This window comes from Gambusia affinis, linkage group LG04 (genome assembly GCF_019740435.1).
Source record: "Gambusia affinis linkage group LG04, SWU_Gaff_1.0, whole genome shotgun sequence".
Classification (NCBI taxonomy): domain Eukaryota; kingdom Metazoa; phylum Chordata; class Actinopteri; order Cyprinodontiformes; family Poeciliidae; genus Gambusia; species Gambusia affinis.
The window spans coordinates 6,447,010-6,469,381 of record NC_057871.1 but is presented as its reverse complement, the minus strand read 5'-3'; the positions used below and the strand labels follow the sequence as shown (position 1 = coordinate 6,469,381).

The window sequence follows — 22,372 nt, the reverse complement described above, 5'->3', positions numbered from 1 at the left end:
AAAAAGATTTTTACAATGCAAATTATTCAGAAAAGCATCATAATAGCATATTTGTAAGATAATTATTGTCGTATAGTCAGAGCTATATATACGTTTCATAACTTTATTTTATAAAACCTGGATGCCACATTAAGAAAACCAGTCTGTGCAATCTGGGCTTTGCTTTCATTGTCGAACTAAAACGGAATTAAAAACAAAAAACCTCAAGTTACTCAAATAAGAAAGACATTTTGCAATAATACCACACAATGGATATACAGTTGAACAAACTTGTTTGTTCATGGGTCATGTTACATTTCTTGCCAGCTGTCTGCAGCGTTTCATTAACTAAATTTGTCTTGTTCTAAGTCGGGCCTTTGGGCAACCCCACTGCTGCTGCTGCCAGTCAGCCATGTTTTGATTATTGTGTTACAACCTGAGCAGCAGCTGTTGTCTCTATAAGCCTGGTGTTGTTCAGCAGAACTGAAACTCTACCCTCCTAATGCTCACAGAGACAATCATAAAAACTGACCTTCACCATGTCCTGACATGCAAATATATTCTGTACAGAAAGACTCTAGCAGAGATAAATAACAATGCATCTCAAGGCTTGTTCAATATGTGCTGATTAAGGGTGTTTTCACTCCTGATAGCTCAGGAGACTGGGTTAGATTGGGGACTGAAATTGCAACATTTGTCGCATTTTGAGCTGACAAGCTTGACATGTCACCATAATCCAAAGCTCTGTAGTTTTAAAGGGGCGGTATCATGTAATTTTTTTTTTTTTTAAGCCCTATGTCAAGGTAGTCTGGTTTGTTTAGGGACGTGTGAATGTGCAATCGAACTCTAAAGAGAACCAAAAAACTAACTTTAGTCTGCCTAAAAGCTTATGCATCGGTTTGGTTGAAGTGAACTCTGGTGGGTTTGAATGCATAGGAATACAAGCGGACCAGAGACTGCTCCAAAAGCAGGAAGTGGACTATAGGGACATGGCATTCTGGGTAAATACAACCAAAACAAACGCAAGAATTTAGTGCTAGCAGGGAAAATAGCTCATGGTCTTTAACTAAAAATAAAAGATAAATCCCACAACCATTGAAATCTGACACGACTCCAATTTTATTTGCATTTCGTGAAGACAGAAATTGCGCTCAGTGTCTTCTTCAAACGTTTTCATCTCATTTCCTTCAGTAGTTGTTGGTGCAGCGCCACCACTGGAGCGGAGCTGGACAGGTTTTTCAATTAGTTTGGATCGTTTAAGATACGGTGGTAGCAGCTGTTAATCACAACCACTGGCAGCTAATCATAACGACCGTCAGCCCTCGGTGTAAACGCGGATTTACAGCGAACACTTTGTACAAGGTAAGAAGATTAACGTTCATGTACTTTATAAGTAAGTATGATTAGAAAGGTATCAAATATCGCATTATAGAGAAGATACTCTGATAACCATTAGTAACCATGGAGACGGTGCCGCACCGTCATGTAGCTTAGCGGCATGGTTAGCGTCTCGTGTTCTGGACGTTTTTAAGCCTGCTCCCATGTAAGGGGAAACACTGTTAATGACAAAGTTATATAAATCATGTGGTGTGAATTCAGACAAAGTCAGTAATTTGATCAACAGGTCAGGAGGGAGGAGGTACGGGTCGGTTTCTAGCTAGCTATTTCCAGCTTCTGTAAATACCGCCGACTGTGAGCTTCAACCAGGTGTGTTATGTCACAGACAAATTAGCTCGACTCGAACAAGTAGAAGCCATGTTTAAACTGGTAAAAAACCACTCTGAAAAACAATTTCAGTCGCTCTGTGCAATACTCCCGTCCCTCATTTCTGACGTCCAACATGTCGCCTCGAATGATTGAGTGACGTCGTTGCAAAGGGTCAATAGAAAAAGGAAAAGGTGTTTAGATTTGGCTTAATAACAGCTGAATGCTTCATTTACCTGTGTCCCACTCCCATGGATGATGTCATCAGGAGTTTCGTAGACCTGGCTCTCCATCTGAACTGGCTGCTTCTTGTCCTGTGTCACTTTGACACGCAAGATCCGAAAGTTTGATCCACCAAGATCAAGAGCTATGAAGTCTCCCTTTTCTGTCAAATTGAGAACATAATGAGACGTTAGATTTATTACCAGAATTATCCGGCCTTACTTGAAATTGTTTATTGCAAAAACAAAATTCTGGTTCAGTTTAGAAAGCTTAGACAAATTCAGTTGGTTTTGACTGTCATAGTGCATAAGACCTGTTTAAACTTTAGTGCTTGGGAGAAGAAAATCAAGCCAAACAAAACCCTGAATCTTTTATTTGTGTTTAAAACTTAACCACATTTTTGCATTGGATATGATGCATATATTAAACTTTTGTACTCTTGGTTTCTATGAAATACAACAACTGCATAGTTATGATTGTCCTCCCAGCACTAAAAAGGGACTCATCAAATATACATCTCTAAAATAAATTCAAATTGTATGGTTTTGTTAGGATTGTAATTTTCTACTTTCAAATTACTTCTGCTCAATATAAAACATGACACATGAGCAAATGTAATTATCTTATTTTGCTTAATAGATTTAGACATTCCACTGTACATATATATTGAGCAAAATTTTGTTGCAAGGCTTTAATAATAAAATAAATAAAAATGTATCAATATAGTTACATACAATAAAAAAACAATAATGTGGTGTGAGAGTGAACTATAGTAAAATTAGGGTAGATTTAATACTTCAGCTAAAGACCAGTGTGTATTTTTGAACCTGTTCTGTTGCTAGTTAAATTTTTTGTATGTTTTCACAAACAGCTTGTGATCCAAGCAGAATTCAGCTTTATTTCTTGGTATTAACTCAGAAATATCGATCCTATCATTGCTTATCTATTAATCTTTTTTTAACTCTCATCATGCCTTGAACTTTACCCTTTCTATGTTCCCCTGGTTGTCTGATGTTGAAACTAAAGGCTATTTATAATGTGTGAACCCTGGAGTCAGGCTGTGCCACTGCTCAACTAAATCAGACCTGTACTTCACTCTTATATCCATTTATAAATTTTGTCAATTTGTAGTTTATTAAGGAAAAGCAATGGAAATGCTCCCCAGTCCAAGAGGAAGTCGGGTGGTTTTCTTTTTATAGTCACTTATCTCTGGGTTCTGGTCCCTGTAAGAATAGATGTGCTGCCTTTGTATCTTTTAGTTTTGGCAAACAGGGCTCACTCTCAAACAATGGAAAAAGTTATGTTTGCTTTCCTGTATTTACCTTTTTAAGTTAGCACAAGCATCTAGAAATTGAGTTGAACCCAACTTGACCCTGTTCTGGTTGAAACTCAGGCAGCTATTGGAACTGGCCAGTCGTGGTACCCGGTTACCAGAGCAATGGATTTCTAAGTATTGCATGCATTCAGTCCCTGAACACTTTCACTACCAGAGACTTTATGTTACTTTGTTTGTAACTGATTATAAAGATAGAAGTTGTCCAAATTCCTACTTTGTGGAAAATTCAGTTTATTTTTGTGATCTGAAACCTTCAACTTCTGGCTTCAAATGGACTGTATTTCTATCTTCTCCTAGCTATAGCACTTTTCTTGTATTTTGTCAACCTCCAGTTATTCTGAACATCAAAACAGGGGGTCAAAATATTATTTCTGTAAGACTATAGGCATAAAAAGCCATTTCTAGATCCAATTTTCACTCTTTGTGGAGCTTGTTCCAGCCCACGTGCCCCACTCACACTTGTTCCCGCTTTTTTCCCCATCAGAAAATCCTGTCGTGAATGCTAAGGCTAGTTAGCATGGCCACCGATCATGGTAAATAAATGTTTTTCCTGTAACTGTTTCTCAGGGAGGAAGTGGAGGTGATTCATCTCTTCATAGATTATCTGTCTCATATTAAACTGCCACAAGATGGTGACGGTTTTAACAAATACTGTCACCAACTTTTACAAAAACTTATTTTTTGTAAAAGTTGCATACTGCACCTTTAATTAGTTCTTATTGTGAAATACATTTCGTATGGATTTTTAGGTTATGTTCTCTATACATTAAAATGACACAACCAAAAATCTGGAGCCTTTGCTTTAACAAAAGAACAGGAAACAAGTGTGTGTCCAGAGATTATTGGGGATCGTTTCAACTAGGATTTGAACCACCAATGTTTTGTTTTTATAGGAAGAACAGTTTATTTGATCTCCTGAATTTCCTATTTTTTTCTCATAGGTGATCAATATATCATTATTGAGCAATTAGCTTTTGATCCGTCAATTGTAGCACCTACAGTCATAAACCTCCTCCATGTCTTACAGTTTATAAAAAGCTCATAAGTCATTCAACTGTGTCCTAGTTTTTATTTATTAAAGTTGTATTTTCTGTAATAAGTTCAGGAAGTGATTTGGCTTTCCAAACTGGCCTCACAGCCAAAACAATCATGATTTAATCCAGAGCACAGACAGGCTTATCTCACAGGACACTGCTTTAATATTTCAATGCATCGGCACATTTTTATAAAGAGAAAGACGATGCATCAGACGTCACAATGAATGAGGTGTGGTAAAATTGTAAAGCACAACAACATAAATGTGTGAATGTGATTTCTCTTTCTTTCTGGTAACAGTGTTATTCTTAAAAAGTCTTAAATTCATGTATCTAAAAAAGGCCTTAAGTGTTCTAAAATTTATTTAAAAAGGCCTTAAATTTTTAGCTGGAAAAACTATCTAATCTAAAATACTGTATGTAATTTTTTTTTAGTGGGTCTTTTCTGTCAGTCGATTGTTTGAGTGACTTATTTATAGCATTATGTGATTAATTGCGTTTGAGGCTAATAAGTCAATGCTAGCTAGAAAGAGTATATTATAAGCTACATTACCAGGAGCTGTTAGTTTGTCTCCTGCAGTGGAAATGGAGAGAGGATTTTATCTTTCTAACTAGATAAACTAACTAGCCTTTTCTAGCTAGTTTTAATCCCCTCTCCATTTTGGAGAAAACTATTGGAGATATGCTTTTCTGTATCTATCATGGTTTAAGGACAAATTTACGCCAGATTGCTGGAAGACATTCACCTCTGACTTCTGTTGCTAACCCATACGATGCTACGTTCTTTCTGTGCAAAGAATCTTGGCACTATGTTAAGGCTGTTTCTTTTTTACTTTTCTGTTGTGATGCAGGCCTTAAATTTCATTCATGATAGCCTTAAAAAGTCTTCAGTGTGAGTTGGTGAAACCTGCATTCACAGCCTACCTGATCCATCAGGGATGGACCTAACGAAGGTGGGCAGCATCTTCACCGTCGCTGTGGGATTCGTGTCACGGCCGAGTCCGTACTCCATGTCTCTACGGAAACGGCCCATGATGTCCTTCAGCGTCTCGTCAGAGAAACGCATGGAGTAAAGGTACTTATCAATCTGGAGAACAGACACACAAAGATGGGCATAAGGGAAGGGAATAATCTATTATTATATTGTACAAACATAGTAATATCCATCCATCCATCCATCCATTGTCTATACACCCTTTGTCCCTAATGTGGTCGGGAGGGTTGCTGGTGCCTATTCCCAGCTAACGTTCCGGGCAAGAGGCAGGGTACACCCTGGACTGGTCGCCAGTCTGTCACAGCATAGTAATATATTGTTTATTATATTGTATAAACATGATGATTTCACCCAGTGATGCCGTTGGCGATAGTTTTTTGACAGTGCAATCATAATGATGGCTTGCACAATGGCTAATTGACAAGGGTTGGTCAGGTTTTGCTTCATGCTTGGTGGAAAGATGCTAATGTTGTTGTGCATTGTGGATCAAGTCACTATAAAAAGTAGGTGCATTCAGAATAGGATCCTAAGTAAAATGAGATTGCACAAAAGGAAAAATCAATCCAGTCCTCTAGATATGGTGGCCTAATCGACCAGCTGGAGAGTTATGGGAAGCATCAGTTTCACCATGTTAAAAGGATTCAAAGTGGATAATTCAGATTTTTATTACACTTTCTTGAACCCAGTAGGGTTGAACAAAGACAAAAAAGGCGGTTGATGTGAGGCGTTTATGTAAATCCTGGACCTAATTTCCTGTGCCATATTGACTCCTACCACGTAGGAGAAAATATCACGTTTATATCAGTCGATGCCAATAATTATTGATTAGTTTTTTTTTCTTTTAAATCTGAAATATTGCTTATCTGGTGGCGTAACCTTTCCTGTTTTATCCACAGTTGTTACTCCATATCGTTATTTTAAGCAGTTATGAGGCGCAGTGGTGAAACTTAAACCGCTACTGTGTGAGTTCCTCAACAGGTTGTTGCTAAGTAACCAAAGAATGAGTGAGTTGCTAGGTAACCAAAGATCAAGTGAGCTAGTTGATTCAAATTCAGAAATACTTTACTGATCCCAGAGGAAAATTAAATGTGGTTGTAACTCATTAATTCAAATTCCTCAAAGAATTACTAGATGGACCAACTTTCCTTAGAGGTTGAGTGATAAAGTCTTTGGTAACACTTTATTTGACAGGGTGTGCATAACACTGACATGACTTAACACCTGTTATGAACATAAAATACTCTTTATGAATGTCTATGACTATTGTCATGAAGTGCCACTGGCTACATAATGACACTTTTAATGCAAAGTTGCTTTAAAAGTCCATTAAAAGTGCCAACTTTGCATTTAAGTGTCATTATTTACAAAATAATACAAAGTTGGCACTTTTAATGCAACTTTTAAAACAACTTTGCATTAAAAGTGTCATTATTTACAGAATGACACTTTATGACAACAGTCATAGACATACATAACGACTCCTTCATGTCCATGACAGTGTCATGTTGATCTTATGCATACCCCGTCAAATAAAGTGTGACCAAGTCTTTCCTCAGCCTACATTTCCCAGAATACTGTGTGTTTCTGGATTGTAGTTTGGTGGATATCTCATATATTAAAAATGTATTCATTATCTATCTGTTTTATTATGAGATATATTTATTGTCCAGCCCTACTTACTGGTGTGCTCTGGATCATTGATCATCCTACTGGTCACAAACTGACGGCTGTTTGTATTTTGAATTTTCTGACACAGAGTAGAAATCATCATTTTATTAGTTATGGCAAGTCGACCAGGTAATAAAGAAGCAAGGCATCTGAGGATTATTACTGCCATCACAAAGGTTGATGGCAGTAACTACACTTGAAATAAAACCAAACTAACTTACAAGTAACTTTACACCACAATATAGGAGCTTGTTTTTAGTCAATAATTCAGTAATATTGATGAAAACGTGTAAGCTATAAGTGAAATAATTTATCACTGGAACAAGACATTTTAACTTATAATATGGGAAAAGTAGTTTTTCATCCATATAAAAGAAGCTGCTATTTGTTTCTAAAAAGTTACTTGCAAGTTGGATATTTACCCTAAAAAAACTTGGCCAAAAATACTTTCTAAGATTTTGTGTTTTTGAATTTGAGTTTCAATGTTCTAATAAATTTATGTTTTTGTTTCAGACCTGATGAGTAACAATGGAGAACACAATGGGTGAGTAAAACCAGGCAAGATGGAGTTCATATGACTTTTTACAACAGCCTTCCAGCCGGTGTCGGTCTTCTCTGGACGCCATGGCAACCAGTGCTGTGAAACCCCCTGTCGGTGGCGACGTGCTGCAGACACCATCCCTGACCACAGCTCAGCTCAAGGACATCGATGTCAAACACCAATAATCCATCAGAAACCCAGGAAACGGTCCAACCCCTGACTCACCGCTTCATCGTGACCTTCCCCACTTGTAGCTGTGACAAGCTACATCCTCCTCTCCCAACGTGATCGGCCCCCAGAAGCCGATTCCCAACATGCCGCTGGTGGTAACCATCACCTGCAGCTGTCACGGCACAGAAGCCTCCAGCATTATCTCCTGGTTTAACGTTCTGCTGCTTACCTTCTTGAGCTGATCATCCTTCAGCTCGGTGAAGTAGTAGGCCAGAAGCTGAGCCGCTATCATCCTGGCCAGGAGCCGTCAGCTTCTCAGAATAGAGCCTGTGAAAGAAGGAGGCCTTGTGCAAGTTTACTCCTCTCCCCCCCTCACTGATCTGTCCAACCTGGAGTGAAAGAAGCAGCAGGCCTGAGCTGAGCAGCTGGGCAAGGCAAGGTTAAAGGGAAAAAGGTCCGGTAGCTGTGCCTGCTAGTCTGCGACACGCAGCACTCACCGCCTCTCTCTCTCTCTCTCACACACACACACGCAAACACACACACAGGCTAGCTTTTACTCTGCCTCTCCCCTCTCAGTTGCTAGCTCCCGGTTAGCTCTAGGGAGATGTTACAGCTCTGCACTGGAATGGTCTTTTTGCTACGCCCTGCCCCCACTAAGCCTGCTGATTGGCTGGATGAGGAATCTGAAGGAGAGTAGAGGGCTGACAAGAGGAGGGAGTGTGTGAGAATATGAGAGAGGAGGAGTGTTGGCTGAAGAAGGAAGCTGCATCTGTATGATAAGCCACCGGCCGCGCTCTCGTGTTGCTACGTGCGGAGGGGCAGGACCACACCGTGATGTCATCATTTCTCTGACTGCGGCTCACTCAGCATCAGCTGCAGAGCATCACTTCAGAAATATTTCCCGCACATTTCTGTCATGCAGATTTATAGTTTTGATGTCTTAACTCTGCAGCACACAGCAGCTCAGCAGCCAAATCAAAAGACCTGCAGGGCTTTCCTAATGATTAAACTATATTAACTTTTCCAATAATTTCCACTTAACTCGTAGTTCTTAAAACTGATTAACTTACAAAATAATAATAAATAAGTGTTATACACATAAATAGATGAATTATTTAATTAAACCACTTTGGCATCAGTAGGAATATTTATTTAAATTTTATTAAATAATTAAAAAATCCAATTGTCTGACGATCTCCACTTACTAACTTGTTCTATCCTTTTTTGAAACTGATTTGTTAAATTAACTAATCATAAATAACAACACATACGTGTTATATGTAGTATGTTAAATGTGAGAATTAATTGTATTTGTGTTTTATATAAAAGCAACTTGAGCCTATTTAATATTTAAAGAGATTTTAATCCAACATTATCATGCAGTGATAATCTTATCAGATTCAGTAGAAACTGACAGATCAGCAATATGTCAGTAAAACTGTAATTATTTTCTCGTCTGGAGGACAGTAACTCAGTTTTCCTCATTTCTGTTCAGCATTTGGTTCATTGGGTTAATGGGTGAAGGGATTCAACAAATCCCATCATTACAGTGCAGAGTGAGAGTCCGCCCCCTCTCTCCGCTGCGTCACCTCGCAGAGCGTGAATGGACCCACGTCCGCCGGCTCACTGACGCAGTAAAACTGTGACGTCTCCTGTTTTTCCAACCTCATGATTCGTCTGATTTAGAGCTTTTAAAATCTTTCTGCCCTCTAACAGGTATTCCTTCTCCCTGTAAGCTTGACTTCAGTCTGCGTCGGTTTTGTGAAAAGGAGAAAAGAATCAACAGGATGTAAGCGTAGGAGGAGGGCGCTGAGTCCACTCACTCTCCAGAGACAGAATCCCCCCCGCGGTGTCATGGCTGCTTCAGGGTGACCTTCTCTGACGGTGACCTCATTACGAGTGCTTACTCAGTAACTGCTGGCTTTAAATCCCACAATGCTGCCCTCATCTCATGACTTTAAGCACCATAAACACGTTTTAACCACAAACACGTTTGAAGGAGAACTCGTTTGGAAAGTTTTCCAAATATTTGAGCCTGCACTGCAAAAACAAAATCTTACCAAGTATTTTTGTTCTAGTCTCTAGTGAAATTAAATTATTATACTTAAATTAAGACTAAACTAACTTAGAAGAAACATTTTAGCAAGATACAAGAGTTTAATTTTGGGAAATAATTCCTTAATTTAGATGAAGAAAGTACTGGGTCCACATTTTTCTCATATTAAAAGTGAAACAGTCTCCCAGTGCAACCAGTACTTTTCAAGTCAATATTAAGGAATTATTGACTTGGATGAATCTTCTATTTCTTGCTGAAAAGTTACTTGTAAGTTAGTTTTGTCTTATTTAAAGTGAACTAAGAGATTTGCACTAGAAACAAGACAAAAATACTTTTATAGATTTTTGTTTGTGTTTTGCTCTGTGGTATTTTTGGAGAAATATTTAAGAATTAGAAAATAAGTTAAGATTTGATCAAACACATTTCAAGTCTTACAGTGTGGTAAGACCTCTACCACATTGTTTTTTATAGTTTTATAGAAAATATATACGTTTAAAGCCTTGCATTAAATGAGGTGTTAATATACTGCAAAAAAGACAAAATCTTACCAAGTATTTTTGGTCTGGTTTCTAGTAACTTTTCAACCAGATATAGCAGTTTGTTTTAGGTCAATAATTCCTGATTATTGAAGAAAAAGTACTATTTATAAGTGAAGTAATTTGCCAGTAAAACAATGCATTTTAACTTCTTATACTGGAAACTTTGCGTATCTTTATACTTCCATATGAGACAAACACCCCGCCATTGTTTTTGGCAATGTACACATTTTTTTGGTGTCTGGAAAATTAGCCGTTTCAAAAACTTATTGATTGTTGAGTCAAAATTGACGGCACTGCATTCTTACCTAGCAAGTGAAACTCTAGCATGTTTGGTCAGCTGGTTTTACTGCTGTATGCACTGAACAATGGCTGCTGGAAAACACAAGTGTTTAGTTGTAAGTTGCTATTTAGAAACTTCTTGCTGCATTCTTGTTGGTTGTGCAAGAGGCTCTTCTTCTGCTTTTCAGAGATGTACGGTTGTATAATTGCGTATCTGATACATATGTATCTGTTTTCAACCATTTTCACATGTCGGTGTAAATGTTGAGTCGGGGGTCATGACCAGTAGCAGCTTATTTGGACTTAAAGTGACAACAGGCCATAAAACAACTCATTCTGAAATGAGTTCAACATCGGCATAACTGAACAGACTGAAATCTCATTATCTAAGATTTAGTTTAAAAAGTGTAATAATCATATCTTTATAGCCACAGTCCTTTTCTAACCTGTTTAAGGGAGAATGATTGATTCCCTGTAAGCCTTTTCTTAAAAGTAAACATTTAAAATGTTAGTTTGCATTGGGAAAACACCACTACTTCTTCACAATGGCACTTCCTGAAGTGACTCTTAATTTATAGTACAAACATTTCTGCTTGTACTCATAAAAACGAACGGGGTGTGTTTGTTTTCATGAAACATTAATAAAAATCCCACCGTGGTGCATGAGTAAATACAGGTTAAATTTTACACTGAGATGCACTGTAAACTTTATGAAGCTTTGAACTAGGTCTTAAATCTTCTATTTTTGCTTTTTCCATAAATGTTTTGACTTTAGTGAGGAATTAACGTGTTTTGACAAATATAAAAGATCCAGAAAAGAAAATACTTTGGAAAGGAATTTATTTGCCTTCCCTCAAAGTAGCAAAATAACAAGTTCAGCTCCTGAAGCTGCTTTTTGGTCATTTTTTTTAGGGCTATAGGTAAAGTTTCAGTAAACACTTCCTTCTAAGATGAGGCAAAAACCATTGAAAATCTAATTAATTTACTCCAAAAATATGCTGAAATTTAGTTTGTTGGTTTTAAAGAAAACAAAGATTTAAAAGTTGGTTTTTGCATTTAGTTTGTAGTTGTTACTTCTTCTAATGCTTGGCAGAGCGAGACACCTCAAACTTTCTGCTCATCACATTATTATGCTCCAATAATCGCTTTTATTCCCTGTTTAAACTGGAGTTGGGGTCAGAGACAGGAATGAGACTGATTTTACGTTAGCTATCTGAGCCAGACACACACGCGCGCGCACACACACACACACACACACACACACACACACATAAATACTAACCCGCTCCAAATCACTTCTACATCCAAGTTGCATTCACAACATTTGTGGTTGTTTTGCTAAAATGAGGAAAGGAAACAAAGAGTGCACGGCTCTGTGGTTTGTTGCAACATCGTGGAAAGTTTGAAGAAGGATTTTAAGAACAAAACTCAAGTTATTCTCTAAACATTAAATGTGTAAAAAGCACCAAGGAAAATGTGAAAACCAGTACAATTCTCTTATATTTAACTCTTTATTTTCAACACTTTAACTGTCACTGCATGTTTGTGTTAGTGTGTTTTTGTGACGATTAAATAAGATGTTGAAGTTCCAGTTTCACCAAAGCATTCACTGTAATCAGACACTAGATGGCAGCATTCACAGAGTAACGACAGACTGAAGAGGCTTTACAGACAATCTACTGCATGATTCAAAATATTTATACTTTTATTGATATATCTACAAATCTATATCTTCCCATATGTAGCATAGAAATGGCTTAATTTTAAACTCTAACAAAGTTATCAATATTTTGAACATTTGTATTGTAACTAAAAGTTTTAAGTTATTATCCATAGGATTGCACTTCTTTTCTGAGATGTTTGACAAAAATACCAGTATCAATGTCAGATTTATCCATATTTAAAATGACAACAAAGTGCTTCAAAATTTACACCAACAGTTAAAAACCAAAGATTAAAACAATAAAAAGAAAACACAGAAATATTAAACAGAAAACAAGCTGAGTAAAAGTATCAGAAAAACAGCAACTCAAAACTAATGAATAAATTATCAAAAATTATAATTACACAGATGTCTATAATAAATGTATTACTGTTTGTTGGTTTATTTAGTTGGAGAGTTTTGAAAAGGTGTGATTATGTGTTTGTGTAAAATTTAATAAACTATTTAAGAAGCAGAAATTACAGAAATTCACCAGCTAAGGGGTTCACTAATTCCTAAAACTTCTGCCAGTCTCTTATTTTGCTACATATCTGATGAAGCCCAGCCTGTTGGAGGTTCAGCAGTTGGAAATGTGTCCAGTAGCCAGTTTTTTTTCATAGAGCATATCTATAACATTAGAAAGAAATGCTTGGGAACCTTATCTTTCTTGATGCAAAGCTACTCTACATCAACACGCTTTTGCCTGGAGTTTGAAAAGTAGCCAATCCAGGAGCAGCATTTATCTTGATTGACACTGATTGGTTGAAGAGTGGAAATAAGGATGTCTGTGGATGTTAAGCTCTGTGGTAGCGCTAAAACGGTTTCCACTGTGCGTATCAATTTATTTTGAGGTATATTTGGTGTTTTAACTGTTAAAATACTGCATATTTTAGAGGAAGTTTGAGGTATGAACAGATTTCAGTTGTTCAGGTTAGATGTGGCGAACACCAGAAATGTTTTATACGTTGGTCTAAATGTGAAAAAGAATTAGTGCCTGTGGTCAAACATGTCTGCAGAATAAGAGTCACTTACTACGCTCCCCAGTCCTGGATATTAGTACATGTCCAGAATGCTATCGCACTGGAACAGAAGCATAACTCTGTTGTTTTGTTGTCGCCGTTTCATGTTTTTCCCGTACGAAATCATGAAATGGCCACTTGGGGATGAAAGTTCAGTTCTACTATCGGTGCCTCCGAGTGGTAAAATCATTTCTAAACAACTGAATCAGAAATTACATAGCTCAGTATAAAATTTATCAAGGTTATTATTGACTTGCCCACTGTGAAAAATATCACGTCCTGTATGCCGCTGTTCTAGATGCATAAGAGAAGCGGTTAGGCCGTTAAACAATGTGATTACATTTAGAATAGGTAATAAAATGATTTATTCTAATAATTTGATTCGTCCATGTTTTATATATGTATTATATTATTCTCTATGCCTGATTTTTAGTCATTTACTTTGTTGTGGTGTTTTTGTGTTTAAACCTTGTTTGAGTGGTGGTAAACACTGCAAAAATAAAAAAATTTACTTCGTGTTTTTCCACTAGTTTCTACCGCTGTATGCGCTGTACAATGGCTGCTGGAAAAGACAAGTGTTTTGTTGCTGACTTAACATCCAGAAACCACTTGCTACATTCTTGTTGGTTGTGCAGGAGGCTCTTCTTCTGCTTTTCAAACATGTACAGTTATAGTTGTGCATCTGCTTGCAGTTATTGAGTGCAAACGTTGAGGGGGACCAAAACCAGCTTAATTGGATTTAAAATGATGAGACGCCTTAAAACAGCTCCAAATATTCAGAACTGAGCAGACTAAAATCTCATTATCTAAGAATGATTTTGAGCAAAAAATGTAACAAACATATTTCATATAGCCACAGACGTATCCTAACCTGTTCTAGGAAGAATAACATGGCACCTGTAGCCCTGTTCTCAAAAGTTTAAATTTAAACTTTTAGTTTGCGTTGGGAAAAGAGTACTAAGAATTATTCACTTAAAATAAGAACCTATTCTTGCTGAAAAGTTACTTGTAATTTAGTTTTGTCTTATTTCAAGTGTACTAACATATTTCCACTAGAAACTGGATATAAAATACTTGGTAGATTTTTGTGTTTTTGCAGTGCAAAGCAGGGCTCAAAACGTCTGAACGGCAGCAAAGTAACTTTTCAACAAGATGAAGCAGCTTGTTTTAATTAAACTATCCTTAAAATTTGGTAAGAAGTGCTAGTTGGAGACGCAGATTTTTTCCACTCATAGAAAAACTTCTTTTCCAGATTTACTAAGTTGTTTTATGCAGAGTAATGTTTTGCAGTGAAATCGGATAACTTTAATCCACACTTTATGCTTTCAGTGTAACAAAATGAGGAGGACGCCTCCCAGTCCCAATCTTACTTTGTTTTTTTTCTCTAAATTTGTTGCTTTTTTTGATCGACTCAGTTCCTTTGTGGTACTTTTTTAATTATAAATTGGCTTGTGTGAAATAAATAGTTGCAGAAGCTCTTGTGGAGTCTGAAGGAGAGGTCTTTCTGGAACACAAGCCTCGCTGTTAAAAATAACCCGAGTGCCGCCTGCAGGAGAACAGACTGTCTCAAGAAACCTAAAAAGGTCTCGCTAAGCGCAGAGCGTGTAGGATCTGCCAGAAAATAACATTAAACCTGTTTCTGACTTTTATTTAGAGTAATCATTTCACACAGAAATGTTTCACTTTTTATCAGTCTTTCTGAAAATACTACCTTTCATATGAAAACCAGCATTATGAGATTTAAAATGCCAGTTTTATCATTGAAAGACGTTTTGTATTGTTGCTTGTGTTTCACAGCTTTCTTCATGATCACATGAAAATTCAGATTTCTACTTTAACTTTTTAAAGGAGATTTGAGCCCTAAAAAGTTTTAAAATTCTGGGATAAAGTCCCCGAATAAAACATACCTCTACATGTTTTATTAATTTAATGGGCAGGCACAGATGCGTGTCCTTCATCTCCAAACAGCAGATTGTGAATGAAAATGAGATTTGGGGGTAAATGCTATATATAGTCTTAAGTGCATCCATACATGGGGTGGAAGGAGCGCAGCATTCCTCCGGTGAGAGGGTAATATTTTTGTTGCTATCAGCAAGAGCTTCCCAAGTGGCATTAGGCTGGTCTGCCACCGCTTTGTGCTGTTTTCAGTTTTTTAGGGTAAGTTGCTTTTGCTGCTGTTTTTCAAATTGAGTTGCTAATTATCTCTAGGAAGAAAACGTTTTAATTTTTATTGTTTATCTGTTGAAAAAATTAATTTGGGGTTTGGTAAAATTTTAGTTGGCAGTGGTGTGAAATCTAACTTATTTCCTTACATGTCTGTTTTAAATGCACTTGAAATTAGATTTTTTTAAAAATTATTACTGGTGTTAATTGTGAGTTAAATAAGTGGTTTGCAGTTTATTTTGAAAGAATTGTTGGAATCTGATTACAGGCGGCTAATCTGACTGAGTGGTTTTATCAGTGGTGTAAAGCATGTGTGTTGCTAATAATAAATATTCTAATTTTTTCCCTATAATTGAATCCACAGACTGTTAAAAGCTATTCATAGCTGAGCAGTACAGGTTGGAAGATCTGGAAATAGGTCAAACTGCTGAATATGTACAACTTGTTGGAGTTTTATCTGTGAAATAGATAAAAGTCTATTTCTTTTATATATTTCAGTCAGTCTGTGAGGCTGTTTTTATTTAGATTTTAGGATTTTGGCAAGAAATTAATCTTACGACTCACACCAGTGAGTGGAGTTGTGACCATAACGAAGAAACTTGTGTAGTTTAATGAAGTGTAAATCCTGTGGATGTAATAAATAAAGGCGGTTGCGACTGTGGTGTTGACGTTTCTCTCATGATAATCCATGTTTGGTCTCTCCCTTCCCCCGGTGCTTTCAGCCTGAACTCCCTGACGTTTTCCTGTCATGGCTTCCACAGTCATACCCTGGTATAAGAAGAAGGCTGTGAGCCAAGTTAAAACTGATTATGCTTATCACCACAGTAAACATGTTGTCAAGCAGCAGACAGAAAGGTATGAAGGTGAAATTTACCTGCTGCTTTGTGAAGCCGCTGCCATCGCTGCTGCTGCTTTGCCAGATGCAGCGTCCATTGTACCTTTACAATGCAAATCAGACTCATTTTAGGCTTTTTCACTGCAAAAACACAAAATGACAAAGTATTTTGATTTAATTTCTTGAGCAAATATCTTGGTACACATGAAATAAGACAAAACTAATTTCTATGTAACATTTTAGCAAGATATAGGAGCTTTTTTAAGTGAATAATTTCTTAATATTGACCAAAAAAAACTACCAGTTTCGCTAGCAGATTATTTCACGTCTTGTTATAAGTGAAATAATCTGCCAGTGGAACCAGAACTTGTATATCTATATTACGTAAGGAATTATTTCCCTAAAACCAGCTGTTACATCTTGCTAAAATGTTATTTACTTTAAAAAAATCCTATATCTTGTTAAAGTTTCATCTTATTTCAGGTATTCTGATATATTTGCTCTAAAAACTAGACAAAACTCTGTAAGTTTGTGTTTTTGCAGTGAACCTGAAGTTTTAAATTGCTTTCTGCTTTGAATAAATCGTCTCTTTACAAAGTCATTCATGTAAACACCTGCTGCAGTTCCACCAATATATAACCGAAGAGCCTTGATTATGGCATTATTTTTTAATTTCCTTAAATAAATGGGTAGTTTTTCAGATTTAATATTCACTATTTTATAGCAGATTCTTGTAAAAAAACAAACCTAGTTGAAGGCCAGCTGGGAATTATTCATTTTCATGTTTCTCAAAGCTCAATAAGTAAGAAATTGGAAAAGGTGTATATGTATATTAGTTGGTAACTTTTAGACATCTGGTTCTGTATTTATTTGTTTATCGGAGGGCATTTATTAAAACATCTATTTTATATTGTGATAAAAAAATTATTTTTTGCCTCAAAACTGATCGTATTGTTGGGATTTTTTGCTTTACTGTTTTTCCACTGTTTTGTCAATGAGAGTATCAATAGATTTGAAAATTTGATTAAATCCAGTGATTATGTGCAGTTTAGTGATACCAATCAAACTTCTTTATGTGACTTGTGCCCTAAAGAACCAAATTACAAATGGGAACATTTTCCAAGAGCATTACTTGTGTTTGTGGGGCTATAATTGTTGTAACACACAGTTATAGCTTTACAGTAACATAAAAACTAAGCAATTAATAGTTCTTATCACTTTTATTGTTATCACAGCAGTACCACAAAATATATTATGTTTTTTATTTCCTTACATGTCACAGATGTTTGAAGATAGAAAACCTGAACTGCTTGACACGACTTGATTCTGATTCCATTGCTTTTTGTAACAAAGTTATTTTTCCATGTTGCAGATAATAATAATGAAAGCACATAATTAAAAGGCCTGATTTAACATTTTTTTTAAGCTCTCTGATAATCTAGAAGCTCCTGAGCTCAAGCTAATGTTAACTTGTGAACGTGTGATTCCTACTAATGCTCTGCTGCTTCATCCAGGTGAATTAATAAATTCATTTTTCTTAACTGGTTTGTCAGCTAAACAGCATAACGATCATATGTTGATGTTTTTGGACTCCGCCATGAGGCTGTGCTAGATTTCATTCAGTCATAATAAGAACCTTCATTAGTTTGTGCTCAAACTGCAGCAAACTGCCATGTTTTCTGCCTCATTCCAGGAATATGGAGCTAAATTAGAGCCAAATGTCTTCTTAATTTCAAAAAAAAAAAATTATAAATTGAAAACTTAAGTAAAAACAGAAGTATTTTTGGTCACATTTCTAGTGCAAATATCTTAGTAAATTTGAAATCAGACAAAAGTACCTTAAATATAGAAACTTGTTTTAAATAAATAATTCCTTAATATTGATGAAAAAGTATTTGTTCCATTGGCAGATTATTTAACTTAACCATGTTACAAGTTAATTATCTGCCAATGCAACTAATACTTTTACATCAATATTAAGTAACTATTTACTTAAAACAAGTCTTTATATCTTGCTGAAAAGTTGCATTTAAGTTAGTTTATCTTATTTCAAGTACTAAGATAGATACCACTAAAAATTAGACCAAAAATACTTTGGTGTTTTTGAAGTGTATTTTCAATTTCAAATTTTACTTTCTCTATTACAATGTTATTTTTCTAATAAACAAAACATTTGGTCCTAATTTAACTCCATAGTTGAAATGTAAACGTAGTTACGCCAGTGCTGGTGCACATAGTTTTTAGGTTTTTCACTCAGTCAAATGAGTAAAAGAATAAAGTTTCTTCGTAGTATTTTAAGTTATTCATCTCGTCACTTTGATCATTTAAAAGCACAAAACCGTCTTCACAAACAGGAAGGCTGTTGTTCAGTTTAACATTTAAGTATTTAGTTCAAATATGTAAATATTTGCAACGCTTTGCTTTAGGTTGCCATGTTTTTTTCTAAGAATGTCTAGTTAGTTTGATTTTTTTTTTAAATGTATTAATTCGCTTTAGTACAACAAAATGTCTTCCTATTTAGTACGACAGAGTTTAAGGGCCATACTAAGAAAAAGTGAAGAATAAAGTTTTACATGAATAAAGTCATACAAAAGTAAAGTTTAAATAATATGAGAAAAAATATTTTGAAAATTAAGTCATATTGCATAAATAGTCAGAAAATTACAAGAATTAAGTTTTAATAATCAAGAAGAAAGTCATAATATTGTAACTTTATTATTAAAATACATCTTTATTCTTGTAATTTTATGATTTTAGTCTCATAATTCTTAGCGTATCGTTAATACTCTGTCGTATTTTAGCGCCTGAAAGTCTTTGTAAAAGCTCTAAAGACATCTGATCTCCGCAGGAAATCGAGCTTCCAGTCAGCAAGGCAGGTGCAGACTCAGGCCACAGAGGCTATGGCAGAACCAGCCTACACCATCCCGGCTTCCCGGCAGAGGTGAGTCCATGCTGACCCTGGCTAATATCTGAGCTTATTCGACGCTGGCCTTAGGTTTTCACTCACTAATTACTGCTCTTTAATTCTTGTTGACTTCCTTAAAAGGGATCTGTTGATTACATATTTCTGTTTTGGTTCACACTGCTTCTAAAAGCAAATCCACACAGCTAGTTATTGGGAGTAAGTTAAGGATTTTGGTGTCTAGAAAATTAGCTGTAAACCTCAGGAATGTAACATCACAAATCAGCCAGCGCTGCGCTGTTACCTAGCAACCTTGGTGAATCCAAGCCTGTTACCTAGCAACCCAAGATGAACTACAGCACTTTTAGTCAGCCGGTTGTACCACTGCATGCTCTGTGCCATGGCTGCTGGAATAGACCAGTGTTTTGTTCTTGACTTACCATCCAGAAACCACCTGCTGCATTCTTGTTGGTTGTGCAGGAGGCTCCACTTCTGCTTTTCAGAGATGTACGGTTTATAACTGCACATTTGATTGCAGCCATTTTCAAGTGCGAGTGTAAACGTTGAGTTGGAAGGCATGGCTAGAAGCAGATTATTTAAAGTGGCAAAAGGCCCTAAAACAGCCCATAGGCAGAACTGACCAGACTGAAATCTCATTACCGAAGAATGATTTTATTCAAAAACTGTGTTGAACATATTTTGTATAAACCATAGACGTATCATAACCTGTTCTAGGAAGCATAGCAGAGTTTAGTACACAGAGTTCCCCATGTTCCATGTTTCCTGTTCTAGATTAATTTACTGCCAGCATTTATTTCTGCAAACTAACACTTAATTAGATCCCAGTGTAACATTAGGAATTCACTATCATATATAATTCTACGCAGTATTCAATGTTGGTTTCGTGTGTTTGGTTTTAGGACTGCTGCGGAAACCGAGGAGTACCAGAGAGTGAGTTCAAATGTGGGAAAAGGTCTGGCTGTTATTCAGGAGGAGCTGCACAGGATGAGGATTGCGACTAAAGCTCAAGTGGAAAGTATTGCGATCCAAAAAGAGGCAAGTAGTCAAGGAAACGGTAAATGGACTGCACTTAGTTAGCACTTTAATAATCATACTGACTTCTCAAGAGGGTTTTGCTCTACGCATCTGGAGTCACGTTGCTCACATTTATACAATGATACCAAGCAGTGATGGATGGTTTAGAGTTTTTCATGAAGAACAGGGAGGTGAAAATTCCTGCTCTGTGTTTGGGATAGACATACAGCGCATTTAAAAATTTTATGACAGTTTCTTACATTATTAATCCTACAGTTGGAAAATTCACTTGTCACAGCAGCACAGTAACAAAATACACCTCACTGAATATAAAATTATCTAAAAATATTATAAACAACTGTAACTTCAGATAAAATTTAATAGAAAATTTAATCTGTGAGTTTTTTTAATTCAGAATAAATAAGTACAAAATATGTTCTTATCATTTCTCTACTTTAAAGCTGAGTTAAACAACTTATTTCAAAAAATCTGTTTTTTTACATATTTGTTAAAATGATCATTTTGTTATGAGGTTATAATCTGAGACAGATAATCTGTAAAAAGATCGATTTCCACCTATTTCCTGAGCTACTGTTGCTGTCTGAAGAAATGCTCCCGACCAAAAGCAGCCAATCAGAGCCAGGAGGCAGGTCTTAGTGCTGTCTGTCATACTCATGTTCATGCTGCTAAATGTGCTAATGATAGCAAGACAACAAAGTAACATACTGCTGCATTAAGAACAAGGCCCATGCAAAAAGAAAGCTGGTTTCCAGAATGATGAATAGAAGAAAGATTTTCAAACCAGGTTATGTGAAACTGGCTTTAAGAACTGGTCAAAGTTCTTAATGCAGCAGACATGTAACTTTGTTGTTTCTTCACCATTAACACATTTACCAGCACATACACATGGTTGATTGACAGCACTAAGACCTTCATCCTGGTTCTGATTGGTTGTTTTTATTCCAGATATACAGCTGTGGCAGCATAGCATAAAGAAAATGTAAAACTGGCTACCATGTGTTGTTTTTATTCTTATTACTGTTGGAGAATCCAACCATCCTATCAACCATTCAACAAAAACAGGAATACCATTTCTATAAAAAAGGAGGTATGATTGGTTTTAGTCACTTTTTCCAATCTGTTTGTAAGAAAAAGCAAAGTAAGTTATAATATGAACTCATTTTTAAGTGATTAGGACTCTTGCATTAAAAACAGCCAACCTGCAATCAGATATTCTCATTATTTTAATCATGTTCTACTCCAAACATTCACCAGGTGAAGGACATGATGAAAAAGAGAGCAGATTTATTGGAGGAAATTCCCAAGATGCCAGACTTCCTGGTGGCCCTTCGGCCCCACACCGTCTGGGAGAAAACCCCGGTGAAACTGTTCTGCACTGTGGAGGGAAACCCACGGCCCATTGTTAAATGGTAGGAATGCTCACCTTTTAAAATGTTTCTGCTTCCCTTATGTGTTCCTAATTTTGAAAATTAACATTATTCCTCACTTCTGCTTAGAAATAAGAACTAAAGCGTTTTTTTAGGAGCTTAATGTCCATTTTGGGTGGAACTGAATTAAAAACAAAAGTTCAAAATGTCTTTTCTGTATGTCTCCGGGATAAGAGTAAAATGAATATCTGTCGTATTTGGTTGGCTGCAGGTATAAAGGAGGAGTTCCAGTCGACCCACTGAGCGCCCCGGGAAAGTACAAGATTGAGAGCAAGTATGGAGTCCACAGTCTGATCATTAGCAGGTAGGTAAATTATCAGAAAATCCAAAGAGCCGCTATAGTTTTATATGGAGCTAAATCAGTCTCAAAAAGATTCACAAAGCACACGGCAAGATTTGTAAGAACTGTACAATATAATTGACAAATATATATGAGAAAATTCATAAATCTGGACTGTGAGAGGAAGCTGGAGTCTCTGAAAAGAGCGCTTAGATGCAGAATGACCTCTAGGTTATTAAGTATTCAAACACTGGATCTTACTGCATTCAGCAAAATTATGATGTGAAAATTATGATTTCTCAAAGGATGGCGGTATCCTTTAAAAGGCTAAAAAGAGAAAGACAAAAGAAGGAAAAAAATTTTATCTTAAAAAGAAATTAACTTTTTTGAGTTTTACATTATGTTATAATGTTATCCCCTCATCAAAAACAAACCTGGAGTGTTGCTTTGATTCTTTCATGTGTG

The 22,372-nt window shown here is 36.3% G+C and overlaps 2 protein-coding genes and 1 long non-coding RNA gene across 9 annotated transcripts in view; 2 read left to right on the top strand and 1 right to left on the bottom strand.

Moving 5' to 3' along the window:
* LOC122829199 (hexokinase-1) overlaps positions 1–8,462 on the bottom strand; it is a 54,295-nt gene extending 45,833 nt beyond the window's left edge. The window contains exons 1-3 of the mRNA XM_044113566.1: positions 7,879–8,462; positions 5,200–5,362; positions 1,920–2,068 (exon numbers count right to left, since the gene is read on the bottom strand). Of these exons, the coding sequence (XP_043969501.1) occupies positions 1,920–2,068; positions 5,200–5,362; positions 7,879–7,941 (375 nt within the window). The 5' untranslated portion in view covers positions 7,942–8,462. The remainder of the gene's footprint in view (positions 1–1,919; positions 2,069–5,199; positions 5,363–7,878) is intronic.
* LOC122829200 lies at positions 29–9,726 on the top strand. 2 transcript variants are annotated; one of them, XR_006370340.1, is made up of 4 exons: positions 29–1,341; positions 5,212–5,350; positions 7,451–7,481; positions 9,366–9,726. It is a non-coding gene; the product is annotated as an uncharacterized LOC122829200 (long non-coding RNA). The 2 variants fall into 2 exon arrangements; XR_006370339.1 differs by having other exon boundaries at positions 36–1,341; positions 9,386–9,726.
* A 5,537-nt stretch (positions 9,727–15,263) lies between these two features.
* The window catches only part of myom2a (myomesin 2a), a 32,592-nt gene continuing 25,483 nt past the window's right edge, over positions 15,264–22,372 (top strand). For 5 of the 6 annotated variants that reach the window (XM_044113563.1, XM_044113561.1, XM_044113562.1 and 2 more), the window contains exons 1-6: positions 15,264–15,401; positions 16,130–16,262; positions 19,091–19,183; positions 20,065–20,200; positions 21,455–21,609; positions 21,839–21,931. In XM_044113563.1, coding sequence (XP_043969498.1) covers positions 16,156–16,262; positions 19,091–19,183; positions 20,065–20,200; positions 21,455–21,609; positions 21,839–21,931 — 584 coding nt within the window. In that variant the 5' untranslated portion in view covers positions 15,264–15,401; positions 16,130–16,155. The remainder of the gene's footprint in view (positions 15,402–16,129; positions 16,263–19,090; positions 19,184–20,064; positions 20,201–21,454; positions 21,610–21,838; positions 21,932–22,372) is intronic. The other variant, XM_044113564.1, reaches the window with a different exon arrangement.